General features: G+C 40.4%; 1 protein-coding gene across 4 annotated transcripts in view; it reads right to left on the reverse strand.

Moving 5' to 3' along the window:
- Positions 1 to 945: 945 nt before the first annotated feature.
- sptbn4a (spectrin, beta, non-erythrocytic 4a) overlaps positions 946 to 25860 on the reverse strand; it is a 33926-nt gene continuing 9011 nt past the window's right edge. For 3 of the 4 annotated variants that reach the window (XM_044223259.1, XM_044223258.1, XM_044223261.1), the window contains exons 3-20: positions 22495 to 22758; positions 20606 to 20839; positions 20267 to 20356; positions 19897 to 20175; positions 19669 to 19799; positions 19296 to 19500; positions 17693 to 17938; positions 17419 to 17553; positions 16830 to 17071; positions 12910 to 13048; positions 12686 to 12770; positions 12290 to 12501; positions 10552 to 11936; positions 10338 to 10398; positions 9972 to 10240; positions 8527 to 8697; positions 8229 to 8271; positions 946 to 4918 (exon numbers count right to left, since the gene is read on the reverse strand). In XM_044223259.1, the coding sequence (XP_044079194.1) occupies positions 4619 to 4918; positions 8229 to 8271; positions 8527 to 8697; positions 9972 to 10240; positions 10338 to 10398; positions 10552 to 11936; positions 12290 to 12501; positions 12686 to 12770; positions 12910 to 13048; positions 16830 to 17071; positions 17419 to 17553; positions 17693 to 17938; positions 19296 to 19500; positions 19669 to 19799; positions 19897 to 20175; positions 20267 to 20356; positions 20606 to 20839; positions 22495 to 22758 (4491 nt within the window). In that variant the 3' untranslated portion in view covers positions 946 to 4618. The remainder of the gene's footprint in view (positions 4919 to 8228; positions 8272 to 8526; positions 8698 to 9971; positions 10241 to 10337; positions 10399 to 10551; positions 11937 to 12289; positions 12502 to 12685; positions 12771 to 12909; positions 13049 to 16829; positions 17072 to 17418; positions 17554 to 17692; positions 17939 to 19295; positions 19501 to 19668; positions 19800 to 19896; positions 20176 to 20266; positions 20357 to 20605; positions 20840 to 22494; positions 22759 to 25860) is intronic. The other variant, XM_044223260.1, reaches the window with a different exon arrangement.

Genomic DNA, 25860 nt, shown 5'->3' on the forward strand with positions numbered 1-25860 from the left:
TCCTGGACTCAGGAACAGACAGGAGACCCCTGCCTGAAGATCTCAAGCTACGCGAAGGTTCATAAGGGATTACAAGGTCTCTTTCTTATGGTGGAGTCATGAACACTGACCTTAACTGAGGCAAATGAGGCCTTGCAAGTTATGTGATTGCAGTTGTTGCTGCTAAGGGTGGCCCAACCAGTTATTAGGTTTAGGGGGCAATCACTTTTTCACACAGGGCCATGTAGGTTTGGATTTTAACAACCTTCATTTAAAAACTGCATTTTGTGTTTAGTTGTGTTATCTTTGACTAATATTTAAATTTGTTTGATCTGAATCATTTAAGTGTGACAAACATGCAAAAAAATAAGAAATCAGGAAGGGGGCAAACACTGTTGCACACCACTGTATGTATGTATGTATATATATATATATTTGTGCACACATGTGGGCACTATGAGGCAAAAGGAACTGGTGGAGGACAGTGTGAAGGGATTATGATGTTACTCTAGTCACGGAGCATGAAAGTGTAACTGTAAAGTCTACTTTAGATCTGGGATCTACATTTATCTGTCTCAGTCCTATTAACCCAAGTTTCACAGAGAGCATGACAAGCATTTTATCACATTTCTTGAACTGGCAGAAAAATCATCATATCTCTTTCAGGAATGTAGGAGAGCTGCAGAGGTTTGCATGTCATAGTACTTGGTCTTTTCTAATTATTTCATGGTATGGCTATAGTTGTAGCGTGCTTTATACAGTATTACTGAAAATGCCAGAATACAGTTGCAAGATATATCTTTGTCGTTTAGCTGTGTTTGAGATATATTGCAATCAGACAATTCAGTCACAACAATTCATCTGAAGCATCTTAAGATTTCTCTCAAACTCTCACTGTAACAGTATAAAGTGTCTGTCATTGGCCATGCTACAAACCTACAGAGGGGAAAAAAGACAATGGCAAAATCAAGGGATGAACAGATTTTATGAGACAATACCATATTTCATATTTCCACAGACAGATATTGGCAGATGTTATTCAATTCAATAAACAAATCATAATTAAAATGTACATTCTTAAAACACATCAAGTTGTGCTGAATTTGTGCAGTACTGTATACATGTATGTATGTATTTGTGTTTTATTATAGAAGAGACCCTGCATACTGTCTTACACTGTGCATGGGGCTGTACTTTAGTGCAAAACAAAAGTTGTATGAACCTTTTTTTTTTTACTCACATAAATGATTCACATGTCCACTCACATTTTATTCAAAACTGCACATACGTAGCTGGGATGAGATTCCGCATTTTCATTGGTTGCTATAAGAAAGCCATAAATACAGCATAAAAATGTTTGCGTTGTCCCAGTTACTGTATGTACAGAAGCAAGCGGGACAGATCGGAAGCATTTAGATAACCCCTTGACATGGACACAGTTTGGAAAATACCAGGCCTTCAGTTGAGTCGAACCAAAGATTCAGTCCTGCACTAGAGTCAGTATGAAGGCTAGTCCAGCTCTAACGCCAGGGGGCGCTTAACAGTTATGTGACGAACACAGACTGTGGTTTGAAAAAGGATATTTTCATCATTTTAATAAGTGTATCAGTTGAGTGTGTTTACATGTGTCATACCTACATACTTTACTGTATGTTCGGTACGACCTCCAAAATGTATTCCATAATGCTGCTGCTACCCCATGATGCTAATGTTGTGTCTTTTCAGCTGGAGTCTTCACCTTCAAATTCACGGATACTGAGAGAGCTGCAGTAAAAGTTGATTGTTAGTTTCAAGAACGCGCAGTTGAGTAGAGAACCACTCAGCTTGCAGTTGAAAACCAATGTGAGGAGCAAACTGTTTCCTGTCTGTTAGGTGTGTCTGTGACCAGCACGTGTGTCCACATCAATTCCACGTCAAGTTTGCATCAGCAGGTTTGGAGGTTTATTTAATGTCATAGCAGCAAGTTGTAATGTAAAGTAACAAAGACATACACACTTTTAAGACCATCCATGAAGGAAACAAAGTTTGCACAATATTTTTTTCTTCAGTCACGGTTTATGCTGCCTATTTAATTTCGACTGTTACTGTTATAACACTGTTGAAAAAAATCCCGTGTGTGTTTCATAAAAGTGATGCGAAGCAAACACTTTTAAACGCACATGGTGATGCGGGCTGAATATCTTCCATGAGCAATGAATCAGAACAATTACAGCCAGTTATTCATGTTTCAATAACCAGTTGTTGTTTTCTCTTTTGAACCCCACGTTTCAGCAAACTGCATGACATGGCACTTATGTAAAAACAGTGAGTGACAAATGAAAATAACATTCACATCATAGCATAGCTTGTCCGTTCTCGTTCAACTAATTTGAAGGCTGCAGTTATACAGACAGACACAGCACACTGTCACTACAATCCTCAAGTCAGTGAATTACTGACTGCATCTGACATATACTTTTGGTGTTTTTATAGAAAGGAAGACTGTTAATTAGTCTTTTTTTTTTTTTTTTTTTTTTTTACATATTTGAGGTGCGATTTGATAGGATGGAAAATGGAAAAACACTAACTACATTTGAACAAAGTCTCAGCTGCTGCACACTGCATGTGTATTTCCTCCTTTGTTTTTAATGTGAGTACAATGTGTCAAAATGGCTACATTTTACTGACATTAAGGAAACATTAATTGTACTTATATATGTAAAAATAATTGACATACATAACAAACCATAAGTGGACTAATGCCTGTTCTGTGATCACAGCATACTGTACTTCGTACAGTCACCAATGATTAGATTATCCAGAGCAGTTTATACTGAACTGCCCAGACTAGTTGATTTTTTTTGTCTGTAATATATAAATTTAGCACACTTGTCACAGACACACTGACTACTCAATCAGCTATTCTTACAAGTTCTTATTGGGGCTGCGGGGCAACTCCTGAATCTGATATGAATAAATATAGGCATATAAAAATACAGCAAGCATACCTACAGTATGTCCTGCTGCTCTTCCCTGGTAAAAGGTGTTTCATACAACTAGATACTGGTGTACGTATATAATAGTGACTCCTAATTTGCATATTTTTCATTAAATGTAATAAACATTAATATATTTGAGTGATGATTGTTTTTATTTGTGGATTAATACAAATGTTTTAATTTTACCCATTTCACTTCAGAGTATTGTTTTATTAGAGCACAGGGTTTATTGGTATACATACAAAGATAGGTATATACAATTCATGACTCGAATCATGACAGTTTTACATTTAACTTGCCTTTGATGGAGAGATTCCAATCAGTTTGAACTTCAAATGAAAGACACAGGGTACAGAGAGGTTTAACTCTCAGTGAACTGCTTCAGGGTTTTACAATTTTGGGCACCACAAACTCAGTGGTGATTGAACATTTCACAGCTGAAATCAGTACATTCTGTGGAAAGTAAATTGCAGTAATACAGTACAAACAGCAGAGGGGCCATTTGGCTTCTTAATTCATGTTACAGATCAAGGAGTAGTCACTTCTCCCCAAAAAAACAACCCCTTCTTCTCATGCTTACTGTGGATAGAAGACAACCCTACCTTGTCAAACTTACCTCTGAATTTTGAGAAATGGACCATGATAGCAAATCCATTTCCCGCACTCACATTAAATTATTGCAATACTGCCCAACTTATTTCAAGAACATAAAAATAAAGGCAAGTTTAACAGGTGCACTAATAGACTATTTCATGCAATGTTCTGATTTTTGTCATGTATACAAAGGCATTGTGTCACTTTGAGCATTGCCACTTTGAACACACCTTGGGTTAATGGATTAGAATTTGATGGAAAGCTCTTTTCTTGACATGGATCATTGTGGACTAATAATAATAATAATAATAATAATAATAATAATAATAAAATGTTGAAAGGAAACTGTAGAAATGTGTATTCATTGACACCAATGAAGTCAGGTGGGTAACACCAGCATTCCATTATATTAAGATGATTCAAAGCTAGCCATGTGATGGGATTAAATGTCATTATGATAAGTATACAGATGTGTCAAGTGTCTAAGGTGCACAACTGCCTGGAGTAAGCTTACGTGGATGTGACAAATCATAGGGTTCACATTTGCAATTATTTCTTGTTTCCTTTTCCCTTTTTCTCTCTTTAACAAAGAGAAGAAATAAAAAAGTATATTGCTTCAAAAAAATGTTTTTCTTTTTTAATATTGTGAAACATTTCATTCACCTCTTCTCGGGTTTGTCTACCTAGACATTACATTATCAGTCAAAGATACATACAGAAAGATGCTGTGAATCCAAGAGATTAAACGATCATCGATGGGACGTGACAGTGGCTAATTCCTGGGACCACTTGTTGGAGTCAGTCTGTCTGTCTGTGCCGACCTCTTATCTACCAGCAGGTGGCACAATGCAAGCACTGATGTATTGCCTGGGTGACGGGGAGGGGCTGAGAGATTAGTCTGTCACAGTAACAATAGTCAGTCCAAGGACCATGGCCTCAGTGTGTTCCAGCTCTGTGAACGAGGATCTGCAAACCTAGCTGCACATGCTCTCCATCCATCCCTCCCTCCCACCCACCGCCTCCCACACCTTTTGTCAGTGAGTAATGTTAAAATGCAAAGGGGCTCCTCATTTGCTCTTGCCAGACGTGCTGGAGCCCCCCGCCCCGCCCTCCAATTTGTCGGCAATTTCTGATGTGTCTAACTTCTCAGAGCCATCCCCTTTCTCTGACCTCTCCTTCTCAGACCTCTCCTCCCCTTCGGCGAGCTCGGACCTCTCTGACCTGGCATCTGCGTCCCCCTCCGACTTCTCCTTCCTCTCTGAACCGTCGGGGTCCATGGACGAGGTGCCGGGCTTGTCCCACTTGGCCATGGCTTCATGTTCAGCTATACAGGTGGTGATATTTGAAGTCCAAGCCTTCAGGTCCTCCTACAGAGACCAGCAAAAGACACACGTCTTATATAAGGAGTCTATTTCTCATGTAATAGCTTTCTCTTTTGCATGTTTTTCATATCGTGTTTTGGGATTTACACCATTTCATCATTACAGATCGAAATCTTAGCCTGCAACAGAGAAGAGAATCCAGTTCTAACTGTAGAAAGTCCCCTTATTTGAACAAATTGATTTCAGGTGTCAGTACAAAGTGGTGGGTGGACAGGGGTGGGAAATGTTTCCAGTACACAGAAAGCCTCAATTGAATTGAATATGACCTTGAAAGAGTGCTGTACCTTTCCTTTATTACATCAGCTGTTTGCGTTTTTGGCTGCTCTCTCACTGTAGTTGTTCACTTTCACAAATCAAACCCCCCTCACACCCACTTACTGAGAGGATTTCAAACTTTACTGATATCACCAGTGATGGAAGCAGTACTCAGATCCTAAAGTAAAGTACCAATGCAACAATGTAAACATACTCACAAGTCCTTAAAATCATACTGAAGTAAAAGTACAGACGTACTGTCAGCTAAATGAAGAAGCTACTTTAAAAAGCTACTTTAAAAACTTAAAGTATCAAAAGTAAAAGTGCTCATTCTGCAGAAAATGGCCCATGTGGCTGATATATAATAACATTATTAGATTGTTATTACTGATGCATCAATGTTCGAGGTGGAGCTAGTTTTAACTACTTTATATACAGTTAGGTAGTTTAGTCCCCTGGTTACCAACCTAGGGGTTGGGCCCCTCCAGAGGCGGGAGAGGGGTCATGAGACAATTAATGGGGCAAGAACGAAGAAACAAAGTTCTCTTCAAATCTGTTTTTGGGACTTTTTAAAAAAAATCTTTGCTTTTTTGAGAAATATTGGATAATTTTACCTCTTTAGGCCTCAAACAGTTATTTTAATGAAAAATCTGAGAAGTTGGAGGGGAAACGTCTCTTTGGTGCGACGGCTAACAACTCATAGACATCTGAAACTTGAGTTTTTGTAAGGCATCACAAGCCAAATGGTTGGCAAACACTGGTTTAATCTTAAACAATGTGTTGTATCATATGTTTTTTATGTAAAATCTTAATCTGAAAAGTCACTAGTAACAATATCTGTCAAATAAATGTAGTGCAGTACAAAATAGAATATTTCCCTACGAAATGTAGAGGAGCAAAAGTAGTAGCATAAAATGGAAATATTCAGGTAAAGTACTAGTACCTCAAAAAACATTTCAGTTCTTGAGCAAATCTCCTTAGTTACTTTCCACCACTGGCCACCATTTGACCTTTTTTCTAGTAAATGAAGTGCCTGAAACAATTAAAGTCCAACTGAAATCCCATTTAGTCCTCTTTTTAATCAAAAATAACGTGAACATGTTTTTTTTAAATTTCAATTAAATTGTATTTATATAGCGCTAATTCATAACAGAGGTTATCTCATTGCACTTTTCCTACAGAGCAGGTCTAGACCGTACTCTATACTATAATATTAATTACAGAGACCCAACAAATCCCACCATGACCAAGCATTTGGCCACAGTGGCAAGGAAAAACTTCCTTTTAACAGGCAGAAACCTTGGGCAGAACCAGACTCAATAGTGGGCGGCCGTCCACCGCTGCCGTGTTAGGTTTTGAGAGAGTGAGTAAATTAATTGTTAATATTTTTTTATTAAAAGGAAGAAAAAAAATGTCTTTGGGGAAATATCAGAAAATGCTCATTTTCGTCTCAGCCGGCTGGGGAGGTTGGTCGGTGTCTTTGTTTGATTGAGTGCCGGTGTTACACCATAGATAACGAGAGACCCAGTAAACACACTTATGTTGTAAAAAAAAAAAAACTTTTGCTGCAGTCAGACAGCGTGCTGTTAGCGGTATTGAAGAGTAAGGACCACACCAGCATCTAACTGGAGCCAAGTGACATTCGCAGGTAAGTTTACTTGTTGTTTAATGTGCTGCAGCTGAGCAGCTAATTAGCTATGTAGCCTGCAAACTGAAGTTAGCAGTGCACTTCAGATTTTTTCTCAAAGGAGAACACAGGACAAGTGATCTACAGAGCAGCTATGTAGCAGATGAAAAAATGTAATTTAATGTCAGTTTACTTTAAGAATTCCAAGAGTTATCTCCCACTGCTTGGCGCAGCTTTAAAAAAGCTGGGACTAGGTCCTTCCAATGAATTATTATTATTATTTTTTTTTTATGGTGAATGAAAGTCTTTCATAAGTCTATTGAACACCTAAACGGTGGTAAGGAGTACAGGTTCCATATACGGATTGCAGTGAGATAATTCCCTGAAGAATCAAAGAAAAAATAAATATTCCCCCTGCAGTTGTCCTGACAGTATACTGTATATTCTGCTCATATCTTGTGTTATTTTAGTAATCCAATAGAGGAATACAAAAAGAAAGGAAATTAAAAATAGACAAACTGATGCAATGTCTGACATTTATTTGCACAAGGTGATCAAAAGCTGTGAAAACTGAACAAAATGTTCTAAATCTATTCATTTATGTCAGCATACAGGTTCTTGTTTGGTTATTATTCTACAAAGGATAAGGCTGGCGATATTCTATATTTTTGTTATTATCAGCAAATAATGTGTTAGTCCATCTCCAATGCTTTCTGACTTCCCCAGCCTGTCTGTGGCTCTCAGCTCCATACCCATTGGTTCCTACCTAATTCTTAAAAAAATAGCTCACAAATATATAGTTTCATTTTAAAGAAGGCTCAGTCATTTCCTAAACAGCTGGCCACTGTGGGTTTTAGCAAACATTACTGAAACAGGAGGAAATAGTGCATTTGTTGAGGACTATTTTCAGCTGCGGATTAATCCACATTTGATGCATTTGTGAGCATTTGGGGCTTTAGATTAAGTCAAAATAAAATAGTGTGTGTGTCCGTGATAATGAAGGAACATGTTACTGCAACAGTGTGGCTCACTGACAATGGAGCTCTGTGGCAAAGAGGAATAAGATATTTCAGGCTTTGGATACACAGACTGCACAGACAGACTATGAAATGATCCTACTAACAAGTAGTGTTAGTAGGATCATTTCATAGTTGGCTTGGTCTTTTCATTGGATTTGTAGAAAAGTACAGAAAATCACCAGATTTATCCTTTAGCATTACTGAATACATGTCCCTGTGGCAAAGCTGATTTTTTGGTATACTCCTTAATGTGTAGACACCTCTTATTTGCTCTTAGAGGTATAGTCTATCATGGACCTCTTATGTGGCACATAGAAGGTCTAAAGTAAAGGAAAGGTTATTATGTCCTAATGTCTGCTCCCCTTAAACATGACTTAAATATAAATGTTCTTACCTCATCTTTTGCATGGAATGCAAAGTTGTTTCCATCGTTTATTCTGTTGCAGAGAAAATCAACAGGGATTGTCAGTTTCTCATGCACTGCAATGCCTTTTATAACCATATGTCCAATGAATAAAAATGACATTGCACTTGTTTAATATTCTATGTTATGATGTTTCTCTCTTAAATCTGGAGAAATAGGCTATAGGCTATAACTTCTTATTTTAATTGTAAAGAAACATTACACTTTAAAAATATCTCAGTAAAATCACAATTTCTGCCATTAAAATTTGCTTAATTGCTTAACTTACTGAAGAATGAAGACATTTTTCTTTTTCTTGTATCCCATTGAAGGATCAAATGAGCAGTTACTAAGGTCAACGGGAGGCTCTTCATTGTACGTTGTGTTGTGGTGCCTAGCATCCTTGTAGAAGGTCAGCTGTCCCTCTTTCAGCACACAATATACGTTCACCCAGGACTTGCTGTAAAATCAAAATGACACATTAAGCTTATTTGCTTCACCCAGTACAAGTAAAGATGGACACAATACCTAACAATAACAAGGCTATCTGTCATTAATAAGGTACAACAACAAACTAAAGATTTAGAAATGTATTTAATGCTCATTTGATTGAATTGATGTTTGCTAAGCCCCACCCCCTTAGTTACTGTTGCTATGACTGTCAAGCGTTCCGTTCTTGCACGGCACATATGCAGTTTACAATGACAGCGGTGACAGATTTACCATCGAAATTCTTAGTACTTTTAGAAACAATGGGGGACTTGACTTCAGGCAGAGGTAGACAAAAGCAGGCTTCTCATTTCTAGCAGACGACCGATGATTTTGGCAGCTAAAATGACAACTGTCTTGACAGATTAGCATAAACTAGCTCCATGACTTGGTTGGAAACACTGTCTCCAGCTGACTTTTTAATGTTTCCAGCGGACTCACCAGTTGATGATCCATGTAGAGGACATGGAAATAAAGAAACAGCATTGCTCTTGTATTACAGTGTAGAGCTAGTTCTAGTATTACAAGTGTGATAAGGAAAAGTGCGAGATCAGACTGTTATTCATTGATCAGACTGTTATTTGTTCTAACATAACCCAGTTTGGATTATATACTTTTGTGTATTTTCAAACAGTTTGTTGTCACTTTTAACTAATGCTTGTAGTGAGGACTAACCGATGTAATCTCGTTTGGCTGGGGTTGCTGGAGTGTAAACTTCCTCAGAGCTGCTAACGTTAGCCTGAACTCTGACAGCTTCCAGGATCAACTTCCACAAAGTGGGAAAATACAACACAATGGATGTGCTAGTTGTGACCGGGCTTTTTTTTAATGTAACATAATCCCACAAATTACTCTAGGTAGTTCATGATGTGCTCCTTGGAAGTAAAGATTGGTTACTACTGTAGGCTGTAAGCTAGTTAGGCTGGACATGCTAACATTTGCATCTTATGTTGGATCAGATAAACAGACTGTTTCCATCCAATCCATTTCTTACACTTTGTGTTTGTGTTTTTGGTTTTGGAAAGGCTTTAAAAAAGACACCACCCTCCAAACTCTTTAAATGGTGAGTATCGCTCTTGTTTGAGCCCCATGCACATTGCTTCAACATGTGGAGAAATCCAAAGCTTGACAGCCTGTTGTTCCTAGTTACGGTTGCAATAATTGGACAGTCACTGTTCAGGTAAGGGGTTTAGCAAACAGTCAATTGTAAGCTATATCTATTGTATGATTTATAAGTGGTTGTACCTGTTTGGGCTTCTCTGCTGAGCTTCAAGGTCAGAGGTGGTGACCTTTTTGCGGTAGAGGAAACCTTCATTATGGGCAGTGTGTGAAGGCGGCTGAGGTGTCGTTGGGGCACCAGTAGCTGGAGCTGAGCGAGAACGTCGTGTCTCCTCAGGCTCTTTTGGACGGGGCCTCCTCCTTGGTTTGGGGCGGTCTCGGGCACGAGGACGTCCATCAAAACGAGTCACGGGTGCTGAGAGGCTGCTAGGAGGCCGATAAGGCTCTCCTCGTGCCTGAAAAAGCAGAGAAAAAGAGAATGTGACACCAAGACACAAAGAAAAATGAACACACATAGCACCGTTGTGATATACTGTATGTAAGCTAACTCACATTTGCTGCTTCTCTCTCCTGGACCTGTTCTACAATCTCTGCCATGGTCGATCTCTTCTCCCTGCAGTGACAACAGACACCCAAACAGTGAACACAATCATTATGTGACCTTAAAAATCATTAGGATCACGCTGGACAGTGCTGACTAGGCAAAAGCCAAATTTTGGAAAGATCATTTGAATTTCACTGTCACCAGCACAACTCATTCACATACCCTGAGCGTTTGTCAGAGCCCTCCTTAACAGAGCCCTCCAGGTCACTCGAGTCCTGCCTCTGCAGCCTCTGCTTGCTGCTCCCCTCCTGTTCACTCGATGACTGCCTCTCCAGGCGCCTCCGGTATCGCTCCTGACGCACAATCAGCGGCAGCTCGTTCAGCCTGGCCTGGATCTCCTGTTCGCTGGAGGTCTGTCTGCCCAGCTTGTACTCCCTCTCTCGCCTCAGATGATCCATCTGAGGATCAGAGCGGCTGCCACGGGGATCCCTCTGGAGACGGCCGTGAAGGAGCTCCAGCCCTGACTCTGGTCCCACCATGTCTGCCATAGGGATGTCCCCAAACTGTTCCCGCTGCACTCTGCTGGCTTCTAGGAGGGGGTTTACAGCCTTGTGAATATGGTTGATTCTGGGCTGGATGAAGTCAGCTTTCAGGTGCTGCCATGCATACGCCATTTTAGGGTCCATGATGCCACCACTCTGCGCCAGGTAACCAGAACTGCCCAGACTTCCACTGCTGTAATGATTTTGTGCCAGATAGCCTGAGCTACCCAATCCCCCACTGCTCTGATAATTCGGCGCTAGGTATCCAGAACTCACAATATTAGGCTGTTGTGCCAAATACCCAGAACTCCCCATATTAGGCTGTTGTGCCAAATACCCAGAACTCCCCATATTAGGCTGTTGTGCCAAATACCCAGAACTCCCCATATTAGGCTGTTGTGCCAAATATCCTGAACTCCCTAAATTAGGCTGCTGTCCTAAGTATCCAGAACTTCCCATATTTTGTGGCTGGGTCAAATATCCAGAACTGCCCATATTCTGTTGAGGCAGAAAGCCAGGGCTTCCCATCCCACTGCTTTGTTGCTGAGCTAGGTTACCTGAACTTCCTAACCTGCCACTGCCTAGATGGTTTTGCATACCACCCACACACCCAGTAGTCAGTCCAAAGTACCCAGAGCTCTCTGCACTGCCAGTAGTTTGATGGTTTAGCCCAAGGTAAGTAGAAGTGTCTGCTCCAACACTGTGGGAGGTCAGCGCAGAGAAACCGGAGTCACTTCCACCTCCAGCCACCTGGTGGTTCATCCCAAGGTACGAAGAGCTCACCAACTTCCCACTGCATTGCTGTTCCAGTCCGTGGTAGCCTGATCCATTTATAACTGGGTTGTAGCTGGCGAGGGTTGAGGACAGTCTCTGGGTTGCAGGGGTGGCACCCAGATCCAGACTGGTCTGTAAGGGTTTGGGTTCTATATGCGCCTGTACCGTATGCCTCAAGAAAGATGAGGTAGCACTGGTTGAGGGAACACTGGGAGTCAGACAAGATAATGGGAACATCCTTCGGCTGGAGAGTGGGGTTGTCTTTTTCTCCTCCTCTTTTTTCTTCTCAGCCTAAAGAGAGAGTTAACTAAATAACTAATAGCACTACATAAACCCAATCATAAAATCAGAAATCAAAGGCAGGATGGTCCAATAAAATGGAAGTACAACAAGTTATCAGGAATGATCTGCTCAAAAGAGTCTGTTTTATTGCCTACTAAACAATGTAGCATGAAATGTAGATAGGGTGCAGTGAGTGAGGGTACACCACATGCAGTAAACGTCATGAGACAGATGCAAACTCATGGAATGCGCCCATGCCTGCTAAGCAAACACAACATCCCAAGGTCACATTTTTTTCCTGTAGCAGCATTAAATTGTGACTCCACCAAACTGATTAAACATTTATCTACAGTCATGCTTACTGCGGAAAGCTGGCGGAGAGAGCTGAAGCGTTCTTTCCAGGTTACCGCAGCCTTGCGGAAGGCCTCGTGGCGAAGGATGAGCTGCTCAACCTCGTCTGTTTGGGCCCGGGCCTCTCCTCCCTCTGGCTCCTTAGAGGTGATCAGCGGCTCCTTGGCTTTCAGCCAAGCTTCCGCCTTTACTGTCTCCTGGGCAAACTGGAACTTTTCCTGCTCTGGAAGTGACAGCAGACCAACAGCACAGTTACCATCACACCACATGTGTGTAATGTTAGATCAAACAAAAAGAACAGTAAGATTCATACATGACTCATGATAGCAGGACAAAATGGAAAAAACGTGTTGTGTTGTGTTAAAAGCTGCTTCTGCTCTGATGTAGTTGCCTAGTGAGTTACTCACTGCGCTGTAACTTTTCCTGGTGTTTGTCCCATTTTTCAACAAGATCCTTCTGCTTAGCCAGAAGGCTGTCCAACTTCTCTTTTATCTGTGGTGACAGACAGATTGTAGGCATGACCACAACAACATATTGCTATATCGTAATCAAGTAATTGTATGGGTTTATGTATTCTTTTATCGCATGTGTGATAGTCATTCAAATGTGTTGTACTGTTTGTTAGCCTAACCTCCTCTGATGCAGGGTTGCCTGCAGCTATCAGGATCTTGCCGAGATCTGCACACTGCTGTATGGTCTTGCTGCGGCCGTCTATTTTGGCTTTCAGCTCCTGATGTTGTCTGATCATCACCTCGAGAGCCGTCAAATCTCTGAGGAGGGATAGATCAGATTATTCACATTAGATTAAGCAACAAATACTATTAGGGAATCCGTATACCTGCAGAGTGTAAAATGTTAGCTGTATGTTTCACAAGTATACCAGTTTACATACTGTAATACAGCAGACGATTAGTCAATTTCTCTATTAGACGGTCGATCGTCAGAATGTTTAGTTGATGGCGGCCCTTGCAGATGTGGTGGCCAGTAGCTCCTTCAAACTTCACTAAGTTTTGTTTTAATTTTTAATTTTTTCGCCTTTATTGCTGAAGCACGTATTACCTATGACAGAAATACACTCATCAGCATCGGAAAAGGAAGTGCGGGGATTGGATTAAGTGCAGCAGATCCTTGAGACGATCACTGCCCTTCCACTGCATCTCCCTATGGGATAAATATCATGTCATATTTAGAAAAAAAAAAAAAAGCCTCGAAAGGTTGAAAGTCAGTGTTCGAAAGCTTAAAATCTTAAAAAAGGGTTTTGCAAGATTGAAACTGAGTTTTGAAGGCTTGCATAATGTTTTGATAGGCTGAACAAAAATTTCAACAGTGAAAGCAGTGCCTGTGGCAGGCATGGACATCGAATAAAATCTGCAGTAGATAACCAGTTAACATGGTCAACTAGTGCCTGCCACAGGCACAACAAGGACGTACAGGATATTAAAAATAGCCTGCAGTACTCTCAGAAGGACATGGAAGAGTAAAACAAAAAGTTCAACCTTAAGACCGTCTCTGACAGATCTCTGCTTGTGCAATCCTCTATTGACAAACTCACTGTTAAATCTGAATATTTAGTCAGTCAAGGAGGAACAATATTCTCATTGATGGAGTACCTGATGAGAGAAATGAATCGTGGCATGTCACAGAATCTCAAGCTTGCTGACAAGTCGGAATTTTATCCTAAACTAATTGAGATCGAACGTGCACATCGTAATGGAAAATATGATGAGCAATCCAACAAGCCATGGTCAATTGTCATGAAATTACTCAGATTTAAGGATAAAGAGGAAATCCCTAAGAGAGGAAAAAACCTTAAAAGGCACCAAGATCTACGTCAATGAGGAATTTACTGAACGTGTGAGACAGAAACTTACAGAACTGTGGCCAAAGCTTAAAGAGGCTCGTGACAAGGTAATGGTAGTAAATTTACGATATGACCAGCTAATTGTTCACCCACCTTGAGATATAATATCTCGCCCCTCGTGAGTGAGCTTATCCCCCTCGCTCTCCACTTGCAGTATCTGTCTCTATTTGAGTCTCCCTTGCTGTGGACACTAATAACCCTGTCTTGGACTCTTCTAATCCAGTGAGAGACTTTGCAGCATCTTCCAACTACTAAAATATGTCACCTTTCTCACATGCTGATCCTGATAATCATTTTAATGTTTTTAACCAAAAGTTAGATACTTGCAAATACTATACTGAAGACTCTTTAAAAACAATGTGTCTAGAAAAAAAATTCAATTCATTCACACTATTTCATCTGTTCTGAGTATGCCAAAACACTTTGAGTCATTAATTGACTACTACCTTTACACTTTTCTGTTGTGGGTCTTACTGAAACTTGGTTAAACGACTCTAAAGAGTCTCTCTACTCAATAAATGGCTACAATCATTTTTTCAGTCATAGAAAAGATAGACCAGGTTGTGGAGTATCCCTCTTTGTGAAAGAGTCTATTAGATACACTCTGCAACTAGATTTAGTAATTGGTAATCCTAATACAGATATTTATGTCGAATCAGTTTTTATTGAGTTAATAGGTGCACCTTGTTTTTCAGGCCATGTTGTTATTGGCTGCGTATTTAGACCACCAAGCTGTAATGTTAACTCTTTTGCTGATAATCTTGATGAACTTCTGAACACAATTAACAAGGAGTGCAAACCATGTTTTATATTAGGTGATTTAAATATTAATCTACTGCACCCTAACTCAGAAACATTTGTGAATCTATTATCTGCAAATGCCTTCTATCCCCTTATATCACAAGCCACTAGAATCACTTTATCCAGTAAGTCACTGAGAGACAATATTATTACCAACTGTACAAATAGACATTGAGTGTCTGGTATACTCACTACTGATATATCAGATCACCTTCCTATTTTTGCTGCATGCAATTCTTCTGAGATTAAGCAAGTTGTTGCAAATACTTTCTCAAGAAATTTCAAGATGTCCAATGTAGAAAATTCTGTTGATAAACTCTCTGGTATTAAATGGGATAAAACAGCAAATGATGCATCTGGGCCACCCTTAGCAGCAACATTTCAGCATGACCTTAAAAAAGCAGTTCATGCTCGAAAACCCTCCAATGTGGCTGAATTACAACAATTATGCAAAGATGAGTGGGCCAAAATTCCCCCACAGCACTGTAAAAGACTCATTGCAAACGCTTGATTGCAGTTGTTGCTGCTAAGGGTGGCCCAACCAGTTATTAGGTTTAGGGGGCAATCACTATTTCACACAGGGCCATGTAGGTTTGGATTTTGTTTTCCCTTAATAATAACAACCTTCATTTAAAAACTGCATTTTGTGTTTACTTGTGTTATCTTTGACTAATATTTAAATTTGTTTGATGAGCTGATGATCTTTAAAAGCTACTTGCTTAACAGGAAACAATATGTCATTTGGAATAGAACTAACTCATCAAACAGCCACATACAGTGTGGTCTTCCACAAGGTTCCATACTAGGTCCTCTTTTATTTCTTATATACATCAATGATTTGCATTTGATATCAAAAGAAGTGCTCTTCATTTTATATGCCAATGATACCAATATTTTTCTTACAGACAAAGAAGAACATAGGTTGATAACCCGTATGAACAATGTTCTGGATAGGATGGATATCTGGTTCAAATGCAAAAGGTTATTCCTTAATGAATAAAAAGAGCGCTTATATGATCTTCCAGATCCTAAAAATAGAACTCTATCAGATCATCTTTGTCCCATTCACATAGCTAACAATGTGCTTGAATATGGTAAATGGACTGTACTTATATAGTGCCTTTCTAGTCTTTCTGACTACTCAAAGCGCTTCAACTACATATCACATTCACCCCATTCACACACTGATGGCAGAACTGCTCATCAAAGTAACTAATCAGTCACACACACTCACAAACCGAAGGCACAGCCCTCGGGAGCAATTTGGGGTTCAGTGTCTTGGCCAAGGACCGCCGACCTTCCGATTGGTGGACGACCCACTCTACCACTAAGCCACAGCCGCCCCCTAATATGTTTCCATGTTAAGTGCTTAGGTGTAATTACTGATGATCAGCTTAACTGGAAAAAACACTTCTCTTATGTGGCCAGTTTTCCATTAGGTACAGAGGTCCAGTTATATGAAACAGCTTTTCTGCTTCACTTCGCAGTTCCTCCTCATTTCTGAGGATCTTAAACAATTTCTCTTAATGGAGTACAGTACTATGTAAAAGTGGTATGATACAGCGTATGATGACAGTGCAAATATTTGTTATTGTAATCCTTGTTTTTAATTCTTTTTTCTTCCTTGGTCTTTTTATCTCTAGTATTTCCTGTTTGGAATTTGTATTATCTTTTTTCTTTTAGATATTTAAAAAAAAATGTATGTCTGTTGTAAAATTGTGGCAAGCATAGCCTAGCTGTTTCTAATCTTAATTTTAGGTGGGTTCCTTTTACAAACCCTTATTGGGCTTTTTTCACTTTTCTCTTTTGTTCTATTTCATTATATGCACAAAGAAAGAAAGAAAGAAAGAAAGAAAGAAAGCTTAACAAGGATATGGCAGATGTCTTACCGGGGCTCATCCCATCCTATCTGGCCCATGATGCCTTCCATCCACATCAGGTTTTCACGCACCACTGAGAAGAACTGCACCTTGTCGGTTACTGAAGTGACCTGGACGCGACTGGCCTCACAAGAGCTCAGCAGCTCCTTCCACGCCTCCATCACTTCCTGCTCTTTGACCATAATGGCCTCAGCCTTCTCACCTGCATAGATGGTCCTCAACTGGGCAGCATTCTCCTGCAGCTGCCTCACCTGCACCAAGACAGGATGAAGGGAGTTAGTAGCTTCATCACAGTATATACAGTAATATAGTCAGTGTAGGAGAATGGTTGTTTGTAGAAAATAAATTGAACTGAACTGATTTAATTAGGGTTTCTGTCTGTGGGTTGAACAAAACAAGCTATTTCAAACAAACAAACAAACAAACATGTATTTGAATATATTTATATAGTCTAAGGGCTGAGTAGTCCATGGATGTGGCCAACGCTTTTTTGCCGAAACATTTTTCTTTGCTAAATTTATATGCACTAATCCTTGTGCTCATGAGCAGCAAGTACACTGTGTGACTGATGGGTTCTGAAAGAAATCATATCACTTGCCTGTGCGACTAGCAGTTGAAGGGCATGTTCAAAGGAGTGCATGAGTCTCTGCAGGGTGGCTGGATTGGTGATGTTGGCTTGGCACGCCCTCACCTCTGGCAGCTGCTTCATCTTCCCTGCGATCTGAGCCAAGACCTACAACACAGGACAGCGTCGTTATCACGAGTGCTTTAAAAATAGAAGCCGCATGTCACGGCCAGACTGTCTACCTTTGAAACGGCAATGAAGAACACTGTACACCTGAATCGCAGGCTGATATTTGTTTTGATTGTACCTCTTTGCAATCAGTGAAGAACTTGTGCAGCTGGTGCGATGCTGCCAGCATCTGTCTGCGGGTCTCCATCAGCTCCAGGAGGTCGGCCCACGACTCGTTCAGTCCGTCCTTCCACTCAGCGATGGTGGCTGCGTCCGAGTGGCCACAGTCGATCATCTCGTTCACCATTTTGTTCACCTGCTCCATGCGCTGCTGGCCAATGCTGTTGGTTTCTGAGGCAAACTTGGTGAATCTCTCCTGAAGCACCTGCAGCACACATAAACCACACAACACTACAGGGACTGGACACAATAACATGAACTAATTCATTCTGATACAATGCAATAACACAATGCATTAAGTGATGTAATAAATACTGCCTTTGTGAGGCTCATAATATATATATATATGTATGTTTTGAGACAGTGGGTGCTTTCCATTCTGCTAATTATGCTTTTTCCCATCCTCATGCTCCGTGACCCGGAAATCAACCGAGGTCCGCCATCACCAAGGATGTTCCAATCCCTTAAATTCGTCTCGGTGGAGACGAGGAGCTTGGAGAGAGGAACCACAGGTGTGTCCTATGTAGAAGTTTTTAACTGTTTAATAAATCTGTTTAGTGATTGGTCAGCTTGATTGGTCTGATCTAATGGGACAGTAAAAGGAAGGTGTAGAGTAGATTTGGCAAACTAACTGTGGAAACAGGAATAACAACACCAACTGTGTTTATTCTACAGCTGAAACGATTAGTTGATTAATCAATGGTCAGACAAAACGAGTATTTGAATACCTGATGGGCATTTTTACAGACAAAATGATACGAGAAAATAATTGGCGGATTAATCGGTAATGAAAATAATAATTAGTTGCAGCCCTAGTTTATTCATAGTATAAAAATGATTGGATGTGTGTGCGATACAAATCATCAATGAAACATAAAAACACTCTTTGTTACTGTGTCGGTTTTTTCTTCATCAACCAAAACTCTTTTCTCCCTCTTTTCTTAGTTTTCATTATACATTCATCTTGGTTCATTGAGGAACGTATACAGCTATACAGTCAGTATTATGTATAGGCCTATTTACTTTATCCTCTTGCATTTTTGCTTTGCGGCCCACGGCATGTTTGCTATGGACATTATGTTGTATGTTATGTTGCGTGAGGCTGGAAAATTAAATCAGGCCATGATTTGATCAGAAGATAACAGGGCTTAAAAACTAAATTAAACATTTTAAAGTTGCTTTATTTGCTTTCTTTCTGTAGTGGATTCTGAAGGTTACAGCATTAATATTTGCTACATGTTGGTTCATTTAGACATACACTGTGGAAACAAACATATTTCTTTCAGAAACAACTATGTCCTGACATGATAAGACTACTATTACTGTGTTTTATATTACTGCTTTCACACTTAGAGGCCAAGTGTGAACGTTTTTGTGAAAATTAAAGTTAAATTATTTGTGTCAATTATTACATTAACAATGATATTATATTGGTCATTGTTCTGATGTGAAATATGTCATATAGTTATATGATCGTGGTGTTCGCTCATAAGTTACTCTGACTGTAAAAGTCTCCTGTGGTGGGAGTAGTGTAAGAACTAAAACTGTGTTGATGGACTGACCGTGACATCCTCGAGGTCTTGGCCCAGCTCAGTGGAGCTGGCCACCACCTCGCGCTCAGTGATCCACTTCTCTAACTCCTCCACCTCCTTGTTGAGCTGATAGAGCCAGTACTGCTGTTCCAGCTTGGTCTTCCTGTGCTCCACCATGTCCTTCAGAGACACATACAGCCGGTCTATGTGGGACTGCTGCTTGGTGATCTGCTCACTGTTGAAAATTGAGAGAGAACAGAATGCTACCAAGATGAGCACTGACAATGTTACCCTGACATTACCCTACACGGTAGATAGAACATGCAAAAATCAAACTTTCCTCTTTTCTTGGGCTATATGAGCTGCTTTGTGAGTGCACGTGTGACAGTGAGTCATGCCACACCTTTCTGGGTGTCCAAGTTCCAGTAGATGCTGGCATTGCTGGGATAGCATGCCTACTGTCTCTGCATATGTTTCCACTGTTTGCTCCAGAGCCAGGTGGGCCTTCAGCAGCTGCAGGGTGCTCGCCTCGTCCTGAAAAATACCAGAATAATGTCAGGATATAGGTTTCACATGTTCGCTTAGGACTTAAGCCAAGAAATACCTGTATAACTGTCAGGGCTGTCCGTACCGTGCCTTTTTCTTCATTGACCAGATGGAGCTTCTGACCTGACAGCCAGGACTCGACTTTAGCCGCCTCACTGTAGTACTGCTGAGCCTGCAGCGCGGCGTCCAGCATCACAGACCTCCTTTCCGTCTCCAGCTGAAAAACCTCCCAGAGCTGGCGCACATGCCCTGCCCCTTCACGCACAAACTCCACCTCAGGAGTCCTCAGCGAAGCGATTATCCCCGCCCGGTCCAGAACCTCCTCAACACGAGCCCGCCGCCCTGTCAGCTCCCTCTGGAGTGTCTGATGGACCAATCAGAGGTAAGTTCCCAGACTGAGTGGGGTTAGGTCACATTTCAGCTGACCATGGCCAAACGTCATCTTTGACACTTACCTGGTTCTTTTTTACATGCTGCTGTACACTCTGGAGGTTATTCCCATAATCCTTACAGGAGGCCAAGGGAAGCCTCTCCTGAATCCACAGCTATCAAGTAACCACATTACATTTTACAGTCATTACATTTTTCAGAATGCATATGTAAGGATCTATGTACAGTATCAAATATATATTAATGTACTTTGCATGATTCCTTAAATATATAAAGCATACTACCATATACCTTAATATACCATCTCTGATGGATGTACACAAGGGAATTAAAAATAGTGTATATGGAGGAGGAAATATGAAATGAAAGGATGGGGAACTCAGAGAAAAGAAGTGTGCACTCACTATCTCATCCTCCAGGTCCTGAGCGACTTGGTGCATCTCTTTGGAAGCCAGCAGGATGCGGCGTCTCTCTTTCAGGGGCTCAATGAGGCGGACGATGCGGGTCTCCACCACGCCTGACTGCTCGCCGCCCTCCCTGTCACCTGCCATCAGCCCTTGCTGGGGTAGGCAGACCCCCTGCAAGCTTCCCAGCTCTCCCACATCCTTGTAAAAGTCCCCTATCTGAGATTCCATAGCCTGCACCGGAGGGAAGGGGAAGGTCATGTTACAGCCATATGAGGGATGGACAAACACAGCACATCAGCTGTTTTCCTATCAGAACATTTCAGGGTTATGTAATGGGTTGCCTCACTTTAAGGGGAAAAAAGCATATGGTGCATTTTTTTAATGCCACTGGACCTCGTGTTTAAGAACACGCAGCGGCATCTGTAGACACATGTCAGAGCTGGGGAAAATTACATAAACAACAATAAGCTGAAGTATGCAGTCTGTCAAAAGCATTAGCTATATCAAGGCAGATTAGAGAGTTTTAGTTATACAAACATTTCTCATGGGCAAAGGTGCTGTGGAGGTAGAAATACGTTCAATGTCCCAGGGTGGAGTCAAAGAACCAAAGGTTGTGTATTGTTTTTTTTGCAGAACTGTAACCCAGTGGTGGAATGTAACTAAGTACATTTACTCAGATACTGTATTTAAGTACAATTTTGAGGTACTTGTACTTTACTTGAGTATTTCCATGTTATGCTACTTTATACTTCTTCTACTCCACTACATTTATTTCACAGCTAGAGTTAATGGTCCAATGTATGATGCAGTTATAGATTCAACTGCCCAAGAGTAAATAAAGTTGTTTAGCTCCACCTTGACAGCAATATAAGGTTGCTTATACGTTAATGCATCAGAAATAGTATTTCAATAATATATATGATAAATATAACAGTTGGAATGGTGCCATTTTGCATAATGAGCATTTTTACTTTTGACACTTCAAATACATTTTGCTGCTGATTCTTATTACTCTTTACTTTTACTCATGTAAAATTTTGAATGCATGGCTTTTACTTGTACTGGAGTATTTTTTTATACTGTGTTATTGTTATTGTTAAGTAAAATGTCTCAATACTTCCTCCACCACTGCTGAAGCCCAGTGAAAAAGATAAAAAACAACAATAGTGACTAAAAATGCTAGCAAGCTGGTCTAACTGACTTTCCGTATTCACAGAAATCTGACTGACTGCGAACTTCCACAAACCTCCCAAAACCTTTTTCCACTAAGGTTTAGGATGAAAGATTTAAAGGTTTTGTTTGTCACATGCTCATTCAATATGTGCAGTGATAAGCAGGGTGCTAGACTCCTGAGGCTGGAGTGCAATACAGAATAACAATTATTAATAATAATTCTATTATTATTAGAATTAGAAAAAGAAATATAGAACGGATATGTAGGATAGAAATTCAAAGATAAATATAAAATAATAAATATATGTAATATAAGTATTACAATGCTAAAGTGTTTGTACAGTATATTGGTATGGTGTGTAGGTGGACTCTGCAGTTTTTCCACAATATAAAAATGTCAAATGTCACAGTTTAAGGCAAACTATAGAATAAAAGTTTATAGACACTTGAGTGTAAATATATGTAGTGTAGAAATATGCAGGGCAGTACAAAAGGCAGTGTGCTACAAGGCAGAGGATATACAGAGGTCAATGGAGGACCAAGTGATGGTGGTAACGCCACCAATTTAATCATTCGTGGCTGGAGAGTAGCTCCCTTTCACACGTGAAAGTGTTTCACATGTAAAAGAATCATCTGGGTTTCAGTAACTAGTTTATTACAAGAGACGGTGCCAACAACTTCGCAGAGAGACCCTGGAGAGCCTTGAGACCTGCCTGGAATTTCTGGAGCTGCTCATTGAAGGTGGGCAGATGGTGTGCCTGTTCCAGCTGGGGAGGCTGCTGCTCCAGGTGGGAGAGCTGGTTGTCGAGGTCCGAGTAGCTCTTCATTGCCGGCTCTGGCTTGTTGTTTTCAAAGAGCTGGCGGGCCTTGGCCTTGGTCGTGCTCTCCAGGTCAGACCAGCACTCTCTGATCTCCTCCAGCTTCTGCTGAACGACTAAACGCAGCTCTGGCTTCTCCTGGATCAGCTCCTGACCCTCCTGGAGATAGAAAGTGATAACTGTTAAGGACCAGTTGTTCAACTGTAAAAGCACTGTATAACACAGTTCAGATTGATCCAAATCATAACATCAATTTAAGGCACATGTGTTAAACCTATCTTTTACATTATGTAACTTATATGGACTGTCATTTCTTGGCTGAATGTCTTTTTCCGTCTCACTCGTACACTCCTTTAATGTCAGCTTTTGCTTCAAGGGATGTCTCTTATGGGCTGAGATGATCTGTGACCTGCACAACTGCTGCACAAAACTGTCCACCATTTTAGATTTCAAGCACAAAGAATTCATTCTAAATCCATCTTCTTTACCATGACAATGATTTTTAGATTATTGCTAACCTTTTAGCAATTTTCTTTACCAAAGGGAATTGACGTTCAACGAAAAATATTGTATATACTAAACAGCCCTATTACAAATCTCCACACACATACCTAAACACATCATGCTATTCTAAACCATGAACCTGTTCTTGCTTTAATATATTGCATGCATTACGTTATTTCTGAAAGGCACTATAAGAATAACATTTCATAGTGCTGAAAGTGGTGGCTAAATTGAGTTTTGTCCCCAAAATAGCTCGGGAAAACACAGCTCGATGCCAAGGCTGGAGCCCCCTGCTTGCAGAGAGGCAGGTGTATGGAGCAAAGTTTGGCCTCGGGCTGACCTAAAAATCATGCATGGCAAGTCTAATAAACCCCTGTTCTGTCCTTCGCCTGTGCTCTCCTGCTCCTCTTCCCTCCCCTAAATCTTGGGCTTTGTTCATGACGTGATCTGGATGAGGACATGCGGTGAGATCAAAGCTTGTGGCATTTTCCTTTGTGTCAATGAAGCTCTTCCCTGAAATAGATTATTACCAGTCTCCTCCCATACCTAGACTTAGAGGAGTAGGAGGTGTTTTTCTTCTATGACAAGATTTTGGATATTTTTGCATCTGGCTCACAAAAGCTCATTTATAGCATAGACCTTCGAGCCCCTGATAATGTTGCAGATTGTTTTCATATTTCAAGAAACAAGCATTTATTCTCCACATTCTTCTGTTACATATGATAGTTATTTACTTTACATTATTGTAATAATGGTGCATATGATGGATTTTATCTTCTAAATTCTGCTTCTCTCCTTTATCTTTCACAGAGAGCTGGACCTATATCCTATGGCTTTCATAATGCAGTGCTGCATTCCCCCTCTTGGCACAGGCTCTCTGCTTAACTGCTGCTAGCGCTCACTCTCTCCCATCCCTCTCTCTTGCTCCTATCTTTCCTCTGCCTCACTCTCCCTCTCATAATGCAGAGCCAGCAGAAAGCAGGTCTCTCTCTCTCTCTCTCTCCTCTCTTGGCTTTACTGACACACAGAGTGAAGCAGAGGGAAAAGAAATCAGAGAGGGGGTGGAGAGAGGAGAGGAGAAAGGCAGAGTAAAGGAAGCAAAGGAGGAAGAATCAAAGGTTTATGGAACAGGAACGAGGCTGCGGGTGTGCTGGGCTGTGCTACAGCCTGGGCACAGTTGGATCCAAAGGGCATCTGTGAAGTGAATGTTCGAGGCAGTCATGGCTGACATAGTGCAATATTTTAATGGCTGTCACATATGAATCATGCTATTACGGCAGCATTGTGTTGCCAAATTCTGCAATCTTTCTTGTAATGCTGATGCAGCATAGTGAAATAGTGGGTGGGATTAAAGGGCTTGTTTTATTCTACTGGCACAAACAACAATGTATTCACACCTACTGTATGCATAAAAGTAACACTATGCAACTTATGCTATTATCTGCATTACACCAATGGAGAATCAAAAAGCACCAAGCATCCAAACTCGAAATTTAGCGCATCAAAGAGTCATAATGCTGCAACTATCACTAAATGAAGATGCCAGCTTCCTTCTTTGATGCCATGTTGTCCCTTCAGCCCAACCCACAATGCAACACTAACACTATGTATTACAGTAACGTCAAACCAGCAAACGGTCCACTTTACAAACAACTTTCAGCTGTGACATGCAGTAAAAATACTTAAACATTATTATGCACTCATGAGTTCTATTTACTTTAGTGTAAGAAATGGATTCCACTATTCAACTTCTCTGTTCATATGTAGTTTCTGAGGCAGCTTTGTGAGAAATGTGATGAATGGGTGGCATGCAGTGCTGGCAGCCAGTAGCATGTTCTTTCTGAAAGTACCATTGCCATCAAGACAGAATCATCCATGTATCATCCATTCAAGCAGTTGTTTTAATACTGTAACATGCTGTTATTAGTCATATCTGTTTAAAAACTTGAAATAAAAGTATTATTGTGATTTAGAGTAAGGCGATTTATTTATCTGGAGAAAAATGTGTAAAAAGTGTATTAGGCAAAAAATACAGACGTGTAGGTGAAATTCAAAAGAAAAAGATGAGGACAATGACTGCAACAAAAATGAGTGTAAAAAAACAAAAACAAACCAAACACAATAAGCTAATAAAGTAGGTAAAATAAGCTAAATGTAATATGAGAAACAATGTGTATACAAGTGAAAACAGCAGGGGGAATGGGTGGGTTAATCTATTCTGCATTAAAGACGTGAGAGATTGTTACTTAGTTGTACTGCTGGTACACTTTGTATTGAAAGTTACAAAGACAAAAACGAATCCGCTGAAAGTCACTGTTGGATGTTAAAAATGTATAGTGAAACCAAACAGCTTTTAATTTATTCATAAGAGGGTTTTTGGAGATACAAGACTTTTCAAGACGATCAAGACAATATAATGCTTACCAACATAATACATAGGAATGCTAGATATAAAAGTAATTTATTAAATTCCAATGTAACATCAAGTGTATTAACACACTAGAGTGTGTTTGGAGTTACCAAGTCAAAAAAGCCCTGAGAAGATGGTAGCTGCAGCTTCATTTCTAGTGCAAATATATTGCATATACTGCCATTTATGGCAGAAGCATGGTATGGCTGTACTGGGTTTATAACTGGTAGTGTTCTAAGTCTCTGATTTCACAGGTATAATACAACAATAACAGTGTAACAAATTAAAAACAAGCACAATTAGCTGACTTAGCTAACTCTAGCCAACACGTCATTGGACTGAGGAAA

This window comes from Siniperca chuatsi, linkage group LG14 (assembly GCF_020085105.1).
Source record: "Siniperca chuatsi isolate FFG_IHB_CAS linkage group LG14, ASM2008510v1, whole genome shotgun sequence".
NCBI classification, from domain to species: Eukaryota; Metazoa; Chordata; class Actinopteri; order Centrarchiformes; family Sinipercidae; genus Siniperca; species Siniperca chuatsi.